Genomic DNA, 15,361 nt, shown 5'->3' with positions numbered 1-15,361 from the left:
TTTTTCCCAACACACCAAATAGTAGAGGCATGTTTGTTACATGAGCAAAGATGCTAATTTACTATGAGAAAGATACACAAGCAATTTCAGGTTCCTATGTTTACTCAGTTTCTTCTGTCTTAATGAATTTGTTCTGAGGTCTTTTATTTGATTACAGAAGATATGTATTTTTATTTTTCCTACAATGATATTTATTGAGATGTACAAAGGAAGGACAAGGAGGAGGTAATGGAAATGTTACACAACTATTGACAGATTAATTACAATTAAAGACTTTGACATGACCAGAGCATGCTGGATTGCAGGATGTGTATTTTTTTATTATCTTTTTATAGTTTTTATTTCACTTTTAAGAAATATTACATTTACTTAAATTCGCCAAACACTGTCACTGTTGCGTTTGCACTGCCAACAGCCAAAAAAGCACTTGGAACGGGAATAAACGACAAGCGGCTCTCAGATTAACACTTTACGGGGGAGCACATGAATGCAGCATTTGTCACGGCTGAGGTCATCCGCTAAGGCACGGAGCATGCGCAGTGGACGCGGGTCTGGGAGTGTCTGAGCGGCTCGCTGGAAGTGAATCCAACCCGCAGTTACTGAACCCAGGAGCATCTGCATGAACAATGAACCGGGGAACAGCGGCTGACAGAAGGCAATGATTCGGTGAAACGGAGATGAAGTGGACGTCTGAGGAGTGTCGCGGTGGAGGGATCGTCCAACAGCCCAGATTTAGCTGGATATGTGGGGTGTGGATGACCTCTAACGGTACAGGGAATTAGTCATTTCTAATACTTTGTTGTCTGCAGCCTCAAGCCTCCTACAGGCTGCGATAGCGTTACATTGGCGGGCTTCTGTTTGCTTATTGTTGAACTTTCACAGTATCGTCATTAAAATAGGCGACACGCATAAAGGCTAAATTAATGCTGTCTTCATTTATTGTATTGACATGAATATGTGATTATTGAATGGCCTCCGGTCCTCTAGGTTTTACCAAAGAGCTGAATAGTTCAAGCAAAGTCATTCTTTATTCAAAAAAGGATTATTTTTTTCTACTTCACCGGGGAAATCAACTACAGGGGTGAGTTTTCATTACATCACCCTTAGACTTTTTTATTTTTTTATAATTGAGGCACAAGCTGCTTGATGTCATGAGCTGGCCATCTGTTGTGGAAACCTATTTAGACCTGCAAGCAGATTAACCAGTGAAAGGGTTCAGGGCATCAGTCCGGACTGTTTCTGTGCCTCGGCTTCCTGGTGGAGGAGGGATGCTGAGGCCCGCCGCGGGCTCAGTGGAGCAGAGAGACGAGGAGCAGGAGGACGAAGGCGAAGAGGAGTTGAGGGATGGAGGGGTGCCCTTCTATGTGAACAGAGGAGGCCTCCCGGTGGACGAGGAGACTTGGGAGAGGATGTGGCGCCACGTGGCTCGAATACAACCCAATGGAGAAGCTTTGGGGAAGGAGATCCGGGGGACCACTGACCATCCCAAGGTAAGGTGTTTCAGGTGTTCGATGTGTGAAGTTGCAGCTGGTTGTACATGACGGGGAGCACCTGGGTGCACTTCACTCTGTGCAGGTGAAGCATGCACGTGGTGGAGAAACAACATACACCTGTGTGTTGAGGGAAAACGTTGAGTCACAGTGTTACTGTGCAGTCCCACGTGACCGCACGCCACTCAATCAATTTGCAAACCCTTTTTTTCATGGCAGCAGTAAAATACAATGCATGTTTTGTCTATTCTGCCCTGCACAGTGCATTTGCACGCCACGGATGTTTTAGACACAGAAGAACAATACTTTTCATTCATTTGTCATGAGAGAAGTTAAAGAGCAATAAGAACGCTCTTTACCGTTAGTTAGCCGAATGGAGAAAAGCACCGTGGTCGCATAGGACGACACTCTCCAGCTGCAATGAATGTTGGGCTTGTGATGCAGTTGTTTGGATGCTCTGTCCCACAGATTCCAATGCCGAGTGTGCCTGTATACCAACCTACCACCACTGTCCCCCAGCGCCTTGAAGCCATACAGAAATACATCAGGGAATTGCAGTATCCTTTGACTAAGTTGGTACAACTGGCTGGTTAGTACCACAGGAATGGTTGAATGTGTTTGAAAAGACATATTTTAATCATATATACTGTATACTCAAATGGATGTACATAGTGTGCAAACTAAATTGCATTAATCCGACTGACCCTCTGTTTTGCCACACTGATGAATTTGGGCCGAACATAAGAAAGTAGGCCACTGTTGGATACTTTATTCTATATTAAGCTTGACTGCCAGTCGGAGACACAATTCATCCATAATTAACCAACAACCTTTGTATGTCACAAAGCACTATAAGTGGTTTTCTACTCTCCCCATCCAAAGTATCCACCATAGCACCTTGCTCTGTTATGTTGTGACCTTAACTGTATCTTCACAGGTACAATCACACTGGAACACAGTTTTTTGAAATTAAGAAGAGCCGGCCTCTTACTGCGTAAGCATATTTTCACCAGTTCATGGCAGCAGTCACAGGGTGATTTTGCCATTGATATGGTTCCGCCTGTGCTAATGCCTGATGCATGTGGATCAGCTGTATCGCCCCAAGGCTTTGTGGGTAGAAACTAATGTCAAGCAGCAGCCAGCGGGACACAATTTTCCAGACCTCGCTTTATTAGATTAGCTGTGCAAATTTTATTAAAATGTTTTTTTTTTTCTTCAGTAACAGTGTGTGCATGTAATTTGCAGTGCACTCAGGAGTGTATTGCATCTCAGATAACCATTGTTCTGCACAGGTTGATGGACATCGCTAAAGAGATGACGCGGGAGGCTCTGCCAATCAAATGCCTGGAGGCGGTGATCCTGGGGATGTATCTTTACTTCAGCAGGTCATGTTGCATGCCACTGTAAACGCTCTGATATCTACTGATTGTACTGTATCTGTGTTTTACCATGTGCTTTGACCAGACATGGTTTGTTGACGGGGCGTGACTTACTGTACGTTGTCTTTCCAAAAAACCTTTTTTCCATTTCCTTGACCCACCTCCGGTACAGTTACCTGACCAACAACATGCCCGGTGTGGAGCGCTTCCCCCTCAGCTTTCAGTCTCACTTCTCAGGGAACCACTTCCACCACATCGTGCTGGGAGTGCACAGCGGGGGGCGCTTCGGTGCGCTGGGCATCAGCCGGAGGGACGACCTCATGTTCAAGCCCGTGGAGTTCCGGAGCCTGATGGACTTGGTGCAAGACTTCGACGGAGCCTACAGGGGCTATTGGCACACCCTGCGCAAGGTCCGGATCGGCCAGTACGTGTCCCACGACCCCCACAGCGTGGAGCAGATTGACTGGAAACATTCCATACTAGACGTAGACAAGCTGACCAAGGAGGAGCTACGCAAGGAGCTGGAGAGACACACTCGAGACATGAGGCTGAAGGTAGGGGGACACCTGTAGTGGACTTGTCATAAGCGTTGTGAAAGTCTCATTTTCTTGTACAAGCTGGAGGAGCTCCTGCAGGACTAGAGACTATGATGATAAATATAGTTTGTCCTCAGCATAAAGGGCCGTCCCTCCTTAACCGCTTATTAGGTTCCTGTTGACGTGCGGCCTCTTCATACACCGTGACACAGAGTTGACCCGGCTATTTGAGGAGCGATTTCTCTCAAACGACGCTCTCTCATCGCCGCTCGCGCCGACGTGATGAAGGCAGCCTTGATGCTGAGCTCTGTGTACAATAAAACTAATGCGATGGCTCGACTCCGCTCTGCTGGGCTTCACGCACGGCCGGCCGAGTCCATCAAACGGCTGATCTTTTTTTTAAAAGCGAGCGCTCTGCACAATCGCATTAACGATAAAGACCGATTTCAGCCGTGTGCAGCGAAGACATGAGCACAGCTGATTCACCTTGCATGGTGGAGCTTTAGAGTCATTCTGATGAAGGTGTTCTTGTGTGTCTGCAGATAGGAAAGCCCGCACCACCCTCTCCCACCAAAGACAGGAGAAACAGCATGGGTTCCCCCCTCAGAGGACCGAGCAGCCCCATACGCAGGGTCAGCCGCGTTGAGAGACGGTATGCTTGATCATTTGTTCTACATAACTTGGCTCTTCACTGAAAATACAGGCACTATAGCCGTTAATGTGAAATGTTTGGACACAAGATTTCTCGCGCAAAGGAGAAGCAGTTTATGAATCAGTGACAGCTCCCTTCTTCTATGAATACAACTCAATGTGTCACATATTTGTGTCTGTTCTGTTGCAGTCCCTCCGGAGAGAAGAAGGTTTTGGAGCAGAAATCGGCCGCAGACATGAACGGATACCAGATTCGAGTCTGAAGAACTTTAGCGTGCTTGTAAAGGTTACAAGGCACCAACACACTTTGTTACACAGGGGCCACTGGTTTACTCCGAGGCTCAAGTCTTCGTACACACTGTCCTATTCACGGGACGCAATGTTGAATAGGTCACCAGCAACTTTCCCTCTCCAAAAACAGATGGCTCATTCAGCGTCCCTCCATCCACGCTGTTAAGAGGCTTCTTCTGGAGCGGTGACAGCACGTAGTAATTGGTGCTGGCAACGTTCCCAAATTATAGAAAGGGAACAAAAGTGCAGCACATTGTAAACACATTGTTTTAAATAACTGCAGAGTTTTAAGAACTTAACTTAAAATATGACTCTTTTACCACTCAAGTGTAAACGTGCTGCTGGACATATCGTAGCTTTCCGTGGCGTTGTGTTCAACAAAAACCTTTCTGCAATCTGTATCGTCGTACTGTAAGCGTGCAAATACATGTCATGTCGTTTTAAATCCACGTAGGCTCTGCTGGGCAGCAATTGCTTGTGTAGTGACTAGTTTGCAAACCACTACCCTCGTGCCTTGTATGAAAAGTCAAAGAGAAGAAACAGACTTTTTTTTTTATATCCACCCCATTATTCTTACCGTCTTAACTAAACACAAAGCTGCTCTTCCAAAATGCTGAAGGCGAATGAAAGCGAATTGTGTGAGATTTTATTATCTAATGTCCAAATGCTAGCACATTTAGCATGCTATTGACCTTATAAAGGCTGAATATGGGATTGAACACACAATATACAAAAGTATGTTTGAGAGTGTTTAAGTCATCTGTAGCGTGATAATATGAGAAACAGGAGTTATGAATATAAAAACCTTGTCAAGGTGACTCACAGCAGCGCAGCTGACTGATGACGAGTGACGAGAAGTCGATGTATAACTGCTTTATATATACATTGTTTCTAACTTTTATTTGTAGCAACTTTTATCTGGTTTTTCTCTCGACTTCGGTGGTGACTTCCATTTAGGCTACGGTGTAAAGAAGTTGGTTTACAGCACTTCTATCTGCATTTTGTATTTGTTTTTATTGTAAATTCGGTAATTTTATACTTCCTTCAGTGTTGGCGATCACCAGTAGACCAATATTTACCACACACTTGGGAATATGTTGCCACAGCCAACATTCTTATGTGTACAGTAGGTGTTGTCCGATTTTCATTTTAGTGCTACACAATCATTTTGTACCAAAACACTGTTCATTTATAGGATCACATTAAAGGGTCACAAGGATTGTGACAAACACATTTTTGTTTTCTGATTACATTTTGTGATAATAGTTGTGTTTTTTTAACAAATTCATTCGTTTTTTAAGCAGCCGTGGTCTGACAAATGCAGTGATTAATCAGTAAGTATGCTGTAATTAGTTTTCAGGCAGGCTGGGTGTCAGACGGGGAATGGTGCCAGTTTATTGCTGACCAATAGCTCAAACTGAGCACAGAGTGTCCTCAGTTGAAGGGCAGATTTTGGCACCAAGGCAAATGATGAGGAGAGCAGACTCTGGGGGGGGGGGGGGGATCACTTAACACTTCCTGTTCGGTTTATACAAAGGAAACTTAACGCCAACAACTCCATAAAAGGGAAGCATAAGCTTCAGTGTGCAGCAGAACACTGACTTAAAACACTTGAGTCAGAACAAGTGGGGCAGTGTTGTTCACCATCTAGATCTCAGAACATCTTTCAAAATATGTAAACAAAAGTAGGTCTTTTGTCATCGTTTGCCATGATCATTCCATCCGTTATATTGTTGATGTGCTGCCAGCGTGTGCTTCTGCATTCCTATCAAGTAATCGCTGTAGTATGCTGGCAGCATGTGTGCTCATGTTCAGGGATCCTGCTGTTTAATGGATACCCGAGTGGATGGATGCAAGTCCACCTCACACAGCAATCAGCTAAGAAGCCCTAATGGCAGCTACAGTGAATGAAACCCAGTTAGCAAGGAGCCACTTTAATGTGCAGGCCGATGATGTAACTCACAAAGGGCTGCATGCGAGGGGAAATACTGTCATGTTACAATGCTCTACTGTAAAACCACCATCACGTGGAAGGGGAGAGATATGTGTAAAAGAGCTACTTAAGCGTTTGTTAATATTGTGGCTAAGATAAACAACCCCCCCCCCCCCCCCCCCTTCCAGTGGATTCCAGATGTCAAACACCTTGTCCACCAGTGTTTGTAAGATGTAGAAACAGAAGGCAGGATGACCTACTGACCTCCTTTGTTTACTTTGATGCATACTTAGGTGCATTTGATGCCACGGGGGGGAAGAAAGACACACCCAATCTGACTCCTCTGTACATTAAAGTTTTTAACTGTCCATGGATGATTGTATTACGGCATATGGCAAATATATTTGCATTGACAAGAATGAGTGAGGGGCGGGTGAAAGACGTCCTACTGATGGTAATCACCTCTGCAGACATTTCATAGCCCACACTTACACAAAGCTCTCTTACCGAGCCCCATCATGCATGAACACTCGACTTTCTAAATGAATTATTGATTCACGCATCAGCCAGACATCTTCTCCCTGAACAAGCGACGACCTAAGTGTAGTAGGGTGGGAGGGGCAGAGCCGACATTCAGGTCACTATCTCAGCACCAGACCAGGCGGGATACACAGGGAGGATTTAATGCTGCTGCTGCTGCATTATAACTCTGAGAAAGAGCTACACATGTCTGGAGGCAGACTCATTTCTGTAATGTGTTGAAGAGCAACAAAAAAAAAATCACTAAGGAGCCACAAGATAATGGAAAATATTTATTTTTACCATCTGAAAAAAATATAACCGACTCAATCAGAAATCTAACTCGCTCTCTGAAAATTAGGTTTAAAATAAATTAAAAAGCGAAAGAGCAGCTGAACAGGTCAGTGCATTATCTCTTTATGTCGTTTATCTGAGGAGAACCATGTGGAACAAGACTGATTGTTGGCATCCATTATTTATTTCTGGTCCTTTTTGAACAAACTTCCATTCAGTTAGGAAGCTATGAGCCTTTGGTGCAAGGAGTGAACCATACGTTATGGTATTAATAATGACAAAAACACAAAACAAAAATAGCAAAACAGAACAACTCCTGAACCATTTCAACGGAAACATGCCCATCCTCTGACATCACCCTGTCTTTCCCATCATGCAGCATTCAGGTCCAGCTGGAACTTGGCCAAAAGACTGAGATGGTCGGAGGGGAACATGTGATTGGGCAGACCCCTCATTGACCGCAAGACATCCTCCGATAGGAGGGAGAGAGAACCAATCAGCTTCAGACCCGCACTCACAAAGTCACCGGCTGAGAAAAAAAGAAGAACAACAAGTTATCTACAGTAGAGCTGCAACGCCGTCTTTTGTGTCATGTCCTCATACTGCTTTGATTACAGGTTAAGTTGCGTCTCGGGGTGTAGAAGATGTAGTCCACAGTAGCTCCGCCTTCAGAGTGCAGGGTCGTGACTTCTGGATTGCCAAAGCTCGGAAGAATGTGTTTGTAGACGGACTCCAGGTCTAACCGATGCCTGATGGTGTGGTTGAACCTGTAACTAAAATCACATCACAATTCCACCTAACTGAGCCTTTACTCTCCCTTTTTTTACATCTTCTTGTTTTGCACATCACACAAGGTAAGCTCACCTTTCATCATACGGTTGACTTCCCCTTGAAGCATCTGTGCATTAAAAGAAAGACTCCGATATTCAAACCATTACGGTAAAAAGTGACATTGTGGTTTTTGGTACTGTAAGCCTGTACCTGGTGTGTCGTCTGTCACTCCTGGGATCGGCTCTAAGTCCAGAGGACGGACGCATGCCACTGGACAGAAGCGCAGCTGCTGCATGAAGTCGTGGCTGTACTGATATTTTCCTACACAAGAAGAAGAAATACAGGACAGGAAGTGAGGTGAGTGGAGATGAAACACAAAAGACTGAAACTCATTCCATGGATCAAGATTACAAAAACTACAATAGGTACAAAACAAAACACCACAGCTTCAAACAATGACCTGATTTCTGACTCTTCAACATGTCGTTAGCTGTTGTGTACTGGCAGTGGTCAGTGATTCCTAGTGAGCTGGGCCACAGGGGGGCATACAGTCTGTGACAATGGCTGTTTTGTGACTGGTCCTCTCGACCAGATATCTGTTGGTGAACACAAACAGGTTTAAAGAGGGAAATTCTGCAAGCATCATGGATATAAAAATAATAATAAAAAAACCCTGAAACAAACTGATTTACTGATAACTGAACAGTTATTATTTGCAGTGTTTAAGTCTCACCATCCATGCTGGTAGACCCTGGATGTAGAGCTCGCCGGTGGTGATCAGCTGGTAAAGAGACATTTGGGCGACAGCGTTAAAGTCCCCGCACAATATAAGGTTACAGTCTTCGCCATTGGCCTTACAGGATTTGACGACGCGGTCGATTTCTGCCAGCATTATGGCGAACTGAGCCAGCTTCACATCACCCCTCCTGGGGTTGAAGAGCAGGTGGGTGTTGGCCACGCACAGGGGGAGGCCCTTCGCCTTGACCTCTGACCCCTTGATGACCACTGGCCGAAGCAACAAAACAATGCCCACGTTGTGCCGGTCCAGCAGCCCTACGTCAGGCCTGAAGAACTCCAGCGCGGTGACCGAGACTTCAGAGAAGCAACCGCTACGGTAGCACGTAGCACAGCCGTCCGTCTTGGTCCCCGTACGCCGCTTGAACACGCAGGTGTAGCCTGGAGCGACAACATGGAAGAGACAATACATGTAATCCAACATGGCAGTTACACTGTGTTTTCACTGATGACTTACCCATATGAGACAGGACCGGGTGCAGTAGTTCATTGTAGTGGTCCTCCTGAACTTCTTGGAGACACAGAATCTAAACGCCAGAGAAAAACACAAAACTCATCAGTGGACACCTGAGGATTACAATTAAAAATGTATCTAGTCTGCATTTATGAATGAAACAGAAAATGCACAGCATCAGCCGGCACTCGACGCACATCTGGTTCCCATTTCTGTATTTCCTCTAGGAGCAGGCTGCAGCGGTAGCTCCAGTCGAGCACCTCCAGGGGGCAGTGTGTGTACAGCTCCTGGTTGGCCTCTAGTAGGTCCTGAGCGAGGATGTTGTAAGACATCACAGTGAAGTCCATGGAGGCCTTGGTGAACGGCAAGGGCTCTGCTGCAGTGGCGCTCTCATCCGTCTCCTCCCATACTCTCCACATCACTAGGTGGAAAACAAGCAGATACACACAAGTCTGTGCAAATAAACAGCTGGATGTTTAACCAATGGTGTTCCGGTAGCGGGAGATATCGGAGTCTCACCTTCAAATGGAACGGTCAGCTCTATTGGCGGGTAATAGCTCGCGACAGGAAATTGCCACAGTGGACAGTGCACCTCTTTGGCCAGGCCAGGTCCTGCAGGAAAGTGCCAGCTAGTTTGTGTATCATGCTGCCTGCTGGGTTTAAGGTGGCTATGAGTGTTAGAGAGAAGGCAGGAAAATGACAGCTCAGAGCCGCTTTCCCCACCATGCGCTTCATCAGCAGTCGGAGCCCAATATTCATCCCAGCACTCGGTTACTCCAGCTGCACTTTCAGCCGGAGTCGCTTTACTGCTTTGCTCAGCTGGAGTTGCTGACTCTTCCAAGCTTAGCATCTTTATTTTTTCCTGCACTGGACTGGTGGTTTCTTCCGTGCTGTCCTCCTTTTGCAGGCACTCTAATTGTGCCCCAATATTTTTTTCTGGACTGATGAAAAAAGTTGGAACAATAATTCCATCCTCTGTATTTTGCATCATCTGGAGCACCTCATGGTGAATAGTTATTTCCCCGACCTTTTGCTCAGGAGCTTCCACTTGGTCCTGCTGCAGTCCACTTCTTGTCCCTGCTTCTGTAGATTTCACCTCAGTCATCGCTGACGCGGCCCCGTTCTCTGTTTCTTCATGCAGGACGGCCACGAGCTGTTCTTTGGACCTCGTATCATCTTCCTTTTCTGGGCCTCTGGGTTCCTTCATCCCTCTCTCCGTCTCACTGCTTGGGCTGAGCCCCTGGTCCAGCAGGGCTTTCTGAAACTCGGTGACCCTTCTGGTTGTGACAGCACCACCATCCCACACTGCCTTGCCATTAACCTGTGCAGGAGGAAGACCCTTCTTCGAGGCCTCTAGAAGACAAGGTTAGTGTCAGAAAACACTGATGCATTCATACTGAGCTGAAACACACTGATCTCTTTAGCTTTGTGTCATTTCATTTAGTCAAGATATGAAAAACACTGTTCAATGCGACAAATAAATCTATCTTACTGAACCAAAACTACACAGCAAAACAGTCACACGTGGGGGCGTTGTGACGTCATGAGGGACGCCAGTGCAAGCTTAAAAAAACAGGTGCAAGCCAACAAGTTTCCACAAGTCAAAGTTAGCACAATGGCAATAAGATAATATGCATTAAGTTTCCGTTTTCTCAAAGGAGGAACTAGTAGCTCACACTAGGGAACCAGTAGAAAAGTGTCAGTTTAAGTTTCAGTGACCAAACTAACGCTCGCGCCAACAAATGTCGAGACAAACTGCACGGTCAGCAGCGAACTGAACTTACCGTTAGCAACTGTTAGCTCCCAAAAGCTACTCAACAGAAATACATGTCGTGACACTGGCATTTTAAAACATGAACCCTTGCACGACAACGTACTGCAAGACTTACCGGAGTGTCGACCAGCCACGTACCGTGACAGTGGGTAGAGCGCATAATACAACAGGCTGCCAATCATGGTTCTGTAGTGATATTAGCGCATGCGCGTTCTGAAGTGAGAGAAAGGTGAAGGGTCGCAAGTCAAATGTCACTGGTGTGGTTTCCCCATGGATGTTTTTGTAAATGAATTCGTCTTAATCTGGTTAAAAAAAAACAAAAAAAACACAGCATTCTATAAAATAAGATAATATGATAATGTACAACATCCTATAAAATGCCACTTTACTACCCCATGCTTCAAAACATATCATTTCACATAGGCCCACTGTGTCATGCTGTAGCCTACTTACAGTTTTGCTTGGTGTTACTAAAAAAAACACAACATTGTAACCACACGAAGACATAAATTGTTGATGTCACTACACATGAAACGTTACCTGAGGGGTAGAATTACCTGCTGGGCAGCACAGGCCTATTTCATTCCTCTGTGCTGCTAGCCCATGCAGTAAACACATACAGAAGACTGTATTCCCTTTGGATCTGGGAAGTGGTTTCAAACAGGACACAGGCTCTGACAGCATCCAGCAATGTCAACGCTGTCTTTTGAGTCCCTCTGCTTAAAAGAGGACGATTGTCTCTCCCCAACTCAACCGCAGGACGTGGAGGATGAGCTTGACACAGACTTGGACTCGGATGGTAAGTACATTAAACTCATTCTTGGATTAATTGTTGGAGTTGTTGGGTAAAGACAGTATAAGCCACTTTGCTGTTCTTACTGTAAAGCTGTAAATTTGATATTAATTCATCGGGGGGGGTAAAAAAAACATTCAAAAAATAATACAAATAAATGTCTTGTTTTGAAAAGTGTATTACTGTATATATAGCCACTTACTCATATGGGCTTACTCATATCCAGAAAAAGAGGAGAGCGACGAGGAGACGTCTATACCTGAAGTGTACCTCCAGGCCTGCAAGCTGGTGGGTGTAGTGCCAGTCTCCTACTTTATACGAAACTATGAGTCTACAACCTTGGCCCTCAGCCACCATGGGCTGGGACCTTTGGGGTGTAAAGCGCTTGCTATTGCTTTAGTGGTAAGTTTAAAATGCTATGTTATTGACTGCAGTCTTTTAAAAAAGAAAATAGAATATTTCTGATAAGCTCTTTGTATTTAGGCTGATATGCATATCAACACGCTGGAACTGGCAGACAATCACATTCAAGCGGAGGGAGCCGAATACCTTATGGAGATGCTGAGGGCTAATTTCACCATGCAGCACCTGGTATGTCGGACTGCAAACCTACCACTAGAGGGCACAAGAGCTTTCCAGGTGACATTTTTACTTGACTTTTACAGTGGAGTATGCAGCGTATACTGTACCACCATCTGCTTCGCTTTCAGGATTTGTCCAACAACTACCTGCAGTCTGCAGGAGCCGAGCACGTGACTAAAGTGTTGCTGGACAACATTTCATTGAAATCTATCAAACTTTCAGGTAATTCCAGGTAACATTAACGGCTTTAACCGCATTGACATACGGGGTGATGTACTGTGACCAGATCAGGCCGGACACAATGATGGGAAGATGGAAAAGAAAACAATTTCCCAATAGATCAGAAAATTAGGTCTGTCATGGGATTACTATGTTTAATTCATTCGTAAACTTATCCTATATATTTATACATTTCATATTTTGTCCCAACAGGAAACGGATTTACTGATGATGATGCAAAATATTTTGTAGATGCACTGTTGGTAAGCGATTAATAATCAGTTATCCAAACTCTTACCTTTAAGCCTTACATGACGAATTACATCTTAGTCGTGGTTGGTTGTTAAGTACAGTTGTAGGCTATTTTGGTTACTTTTGTAATGATTATGTCGCTAATATTTTTACCTGTAGACCAATTCCAGACTGAAGGAGCTAGACCTGAGCCATAATGAGTTTTGTGGAAAAGGAGGGGAACAGCTGGGACAACTGTTGGGTACGGTGCAATTCACTAATCTGTCTTTGTAGATGTGACCAAATTAATTGCTTTACTCTGTGAATGTAATGCCAATCAAGAGGAATTAGCACAGAAGTCTTCCATTTCTACAGCAAATAACGAGGGTCTTGAGGTGCTGGATCTTAGCTGGAACCATCTTAGAATGAAAGGGGCTGTGGCTCTTTGTGCTGGACTCAAGGTAGGGTTGAATAAGAGATCCATTTGATCGCCGACTTGGTACACAACATCTGATCCCACCCTCCATGTTTAGGTGAACATGATGTTAACACACCTCGACTTATCATGGAACGGTTTTGGTAACGAGGGCGCTCTGGCCATGGGAGAGGCCCTAAAATTCAACAACACTCTGGTGCACCTCAACCTCGACAACAACCGCATCACCAATGAGGGTGTCGGCATGCTGTGCAGGGGTCTTGAGTTCAATGACACACTCCGAGTCCTACTGGTGGGTGGACATGCTTGTGTGAACCTAACATGCATCATCAGTATGACGCAGGTACTTTTTAAGGTGATGTTTGTATTTTACACTCCTGTAGCTGGCTTACAACTCTTTAACAGTAGAGGGAGCACTGGCCCTGGTTAATGTGGTGAAGAACACACCTAGAACTGCCTTGGAGGAGATCAACATATGTGTGAGTTACTGTGGCGCCACTGTCCTTCTGTCTGTCTGTCACCCTGATCGGACCGTTCTGTCATCATTTGATCACAGTTCAAAGAAATCTATCTTTTCCCTATCAAATGAAGCACAGTGAGTGTGTCCTGTTCTTGTCAACACCATCCTTGTGCTTTATCTTTTGTCCAGAATGTGCTGGTAAATGAGACATTTGTGCATCTGTTGGAGGTTACATGTCAGGAGCATCCCGGTCTGGATGTACAGTTTGGAGGAGTAGGAGGCTTCATCGCCAAGAAGCCACCGACACGTGTTGATCCAATGAAAGTCATCCAGGTGTGTTTTGGTCACATAATGAGAATAAGTAGTCCGAAAAGCATTTCATATGAAAATATAGTCTCATATTCATATATAGAATAAGTGTTTTACTCACATATTCAACTAGTAAAGCTTTCTGTTTGTTTCTACATCTGTTTCATATTTTTCAAAATGTCTTCTCCCAATGTTTTTGAAGGATTATTTGGATCAACGCAAACTACGCCTGTGGGATTTCTTTAGGAACATTGACAAAGATGGCACAATGCGAGTCCCTGTTGCTGACTTCAGGAAGGCGGTGCAGGTTTCCAAATAAATATTGTTTTGAACTGTGTCGAGTCCGTGACATTTGCAGGGCAGGCAGAGGACCCTGAAATTGACCTTTTGAAATCGCGCATGATTAGCTCTCTTCTAGTGCTCTTCACAAATCTTTTCTGATGCTGATCCTTGACCAACACACAGTGAATCAGTAAAACCGTACTGTAGGGGACTAGTGTAACTGATTTTTCTTTCTGTCCTGTGACACCATGATAGCAATCAAGTATTCCTTTGGATCGATACCAGATTGAGGAGCTGATTCAGAGACTTGATCGTGACAGGACAGGAAAGGTAGACTACAGGTGAGCATGTCCCCTGCTGTTTGATCATACTCTCAGGTGCGCCTTTTAAATTGTTTCACAGAGTAGCCTATTAAGGTCTATTGTTGCAAAACATTGAGTGATGACGAGTGATTACAGATCTATCGTTGTTAAATTGATGGTGTAGTCGAACCAAATAGGTTCTAGATATGAGCTGGGAATTTGTCTAGATCTTCACCGTGAATGACGCCGTAAAAGACTGACGTTATCTGATGTTTGTGTGCAGGGGACTGGCAGATACAAGGAAACAGATGATGAGGGATCACCGCCGCCAGCTGAGGAAGGTTGAGTCCCGTCAGAAGAAAGAGAAGCAGAAGAGCGACCGCATCCTCAAGACCTTCCAGAGCGCCGTGGAGGCTGTAACACCACGCAGCTCAATAGTCATATCTCCAGGAGGAGCCAGAGAGGATTCAAGTGGCCCTCAGCACTTCTCCGCCACCCCTCTAAGTTCTTGGCACCACATTGTCATGTCCAACAGCAGTCGCTATTCCGTCACTAATCTGAGCAATGAGCATGTCCACCTGCCCATGTTAGGAGGCACAACGCCGTACCGTCCCACCAGTTCCCCGGCCATGCGCTCCTACTCACAGCCTAACCTGCTGGATGACTCCCCTCGCTCTTCTCTAGGCAAGTCCATCTCTGCCCAGGGTATACGCTCCGATCCAGAGATGGGCTACGGCAAGCTAAGCCCCACTGCGTACCCCCTGACCAGGTCCAGGCCTGCTCTTGATGCCAAGCAGCCAGCGGTTAAAGCCAAATCCAAGAAAGTTAAGAAAAAGAAAAACACCAAACGTAAGAATTAA

The 15,361-nt window shown here is 45.2% G+C and overlaps 3 protein-coding genes across 4 annotated transcripts; 2 read left to right on the top strand and 1 right to left on the bottom strand.

The window, feature by feature from the left end:
- The first annotated feature begins 131 nt into the window (after positions 1-131).
- On the top strand, positions 132-5,580 carry vash1 (vasohibin 1). The gene is made up of 7 exons (XM_076107653.1): positions 132-1,490; positions 1,959-2,047; positions 2,428-2,484; positions 2,783-2,857; positions 3,042-3,423; positions 3,948-4,057; positions 4,247-5,580. Exons 1-7 carry the CDS (start codon positions 1,269-1,271, stop codon positions 4,317-4,319), a joined length of 1,008 nt encoding a protein of 335 aa, XP_075963768.1. The 5' UTR covers positions 132-1,268; the 3' UTR covers positions 4,320-5,580.
- A 1,499-nt stretch (positions 5,581-7,079) lies between these two features.
- angel1 (angel homolog 1 (Drosophila)) lies at positions 7,080-11,116 on the bottom strand. Of its 2 annotated transcripts, none has more exons than XM_076108323.1 (10): positions 11,003-11,116; positions 9,633-10,466; positions 9,311-9,534; positions 9,117-9,186; positions 8,598-9,040; positions 8,325-8,460; positions 8,075-8,185; positions 7,958-7,991; positions 7,709-7,866; positions 7,080-7,622 (listed from the first exon to the last, which is right to left on the bottom strand). In XM_076108323.1, exons 1-10 carry the CDS (start codon positions 11,067-11,069, stop codon positions 7,465-7,467), a joined length of 2,235 nt encoding a protein of 744 aa, XP_075964438.1. In that variant the 5' UTR covers positions 11,070-11,116; the 3' UTR covers positions 7,080-7,464. The 2 variants fall into 2 exon arrangements, with proteins under 2 accessions (XP_075964438.1, XP_075964437.1); XM_076108322.1 differs by lacking the exon at positions 11,003-11,116 and adding an exon at positions 10,898-10,973.
- Positions 11,117-11,577: 461 nt separating this feature from the next.
- Positions 11,578-15,361, top strand: lrrc74a (leucine rich repeat containing 74A). Its single transcript, XM_076108661.1, has 13 exons — positions 11,578-11,686; positions 11,907-12,082; positions 12,164-12,271; positions 12,391-12,484; positions 12,695-12,744; positions 12,893-12,974; positions 13,088-13,173; positions 13,246-13,440; positions 13,532-13,627; positions 13,798-13,941; positions 14,120-14,224; positions 14,455-14,540; positions 14,785-15,361. The coding sequence occupies exons 1-13, from the start codon at positions 11,578-11,580 to the stop codon at positions 15,359-15,361; spliced, it is 1,908 nt and encodes a 635-aa protein (XP_075964776.1).

Source organism: Anarhichas minor, unplaced genomic scaffold (assembly GCF_050575085.1).
Source record: "Anarhichas minor isolate MPS153535 unplaced genomic scaffold, ASM5057508v1 ptg000040l, whole genome shotgun sequence".
In the NCBI taxonomy this organism is placed as follows: domain Eukaryota; kingdom Metazoa; phylum Chordata; class Actinopteri; order Perciformes; family Anarhichadidae; genus Anarhichas; species Anarhichas minor.
Note: the sequence above shows the minus strand (reverse complement) of the source record. Positions and strands in the feature narration are given on the sequence as shown.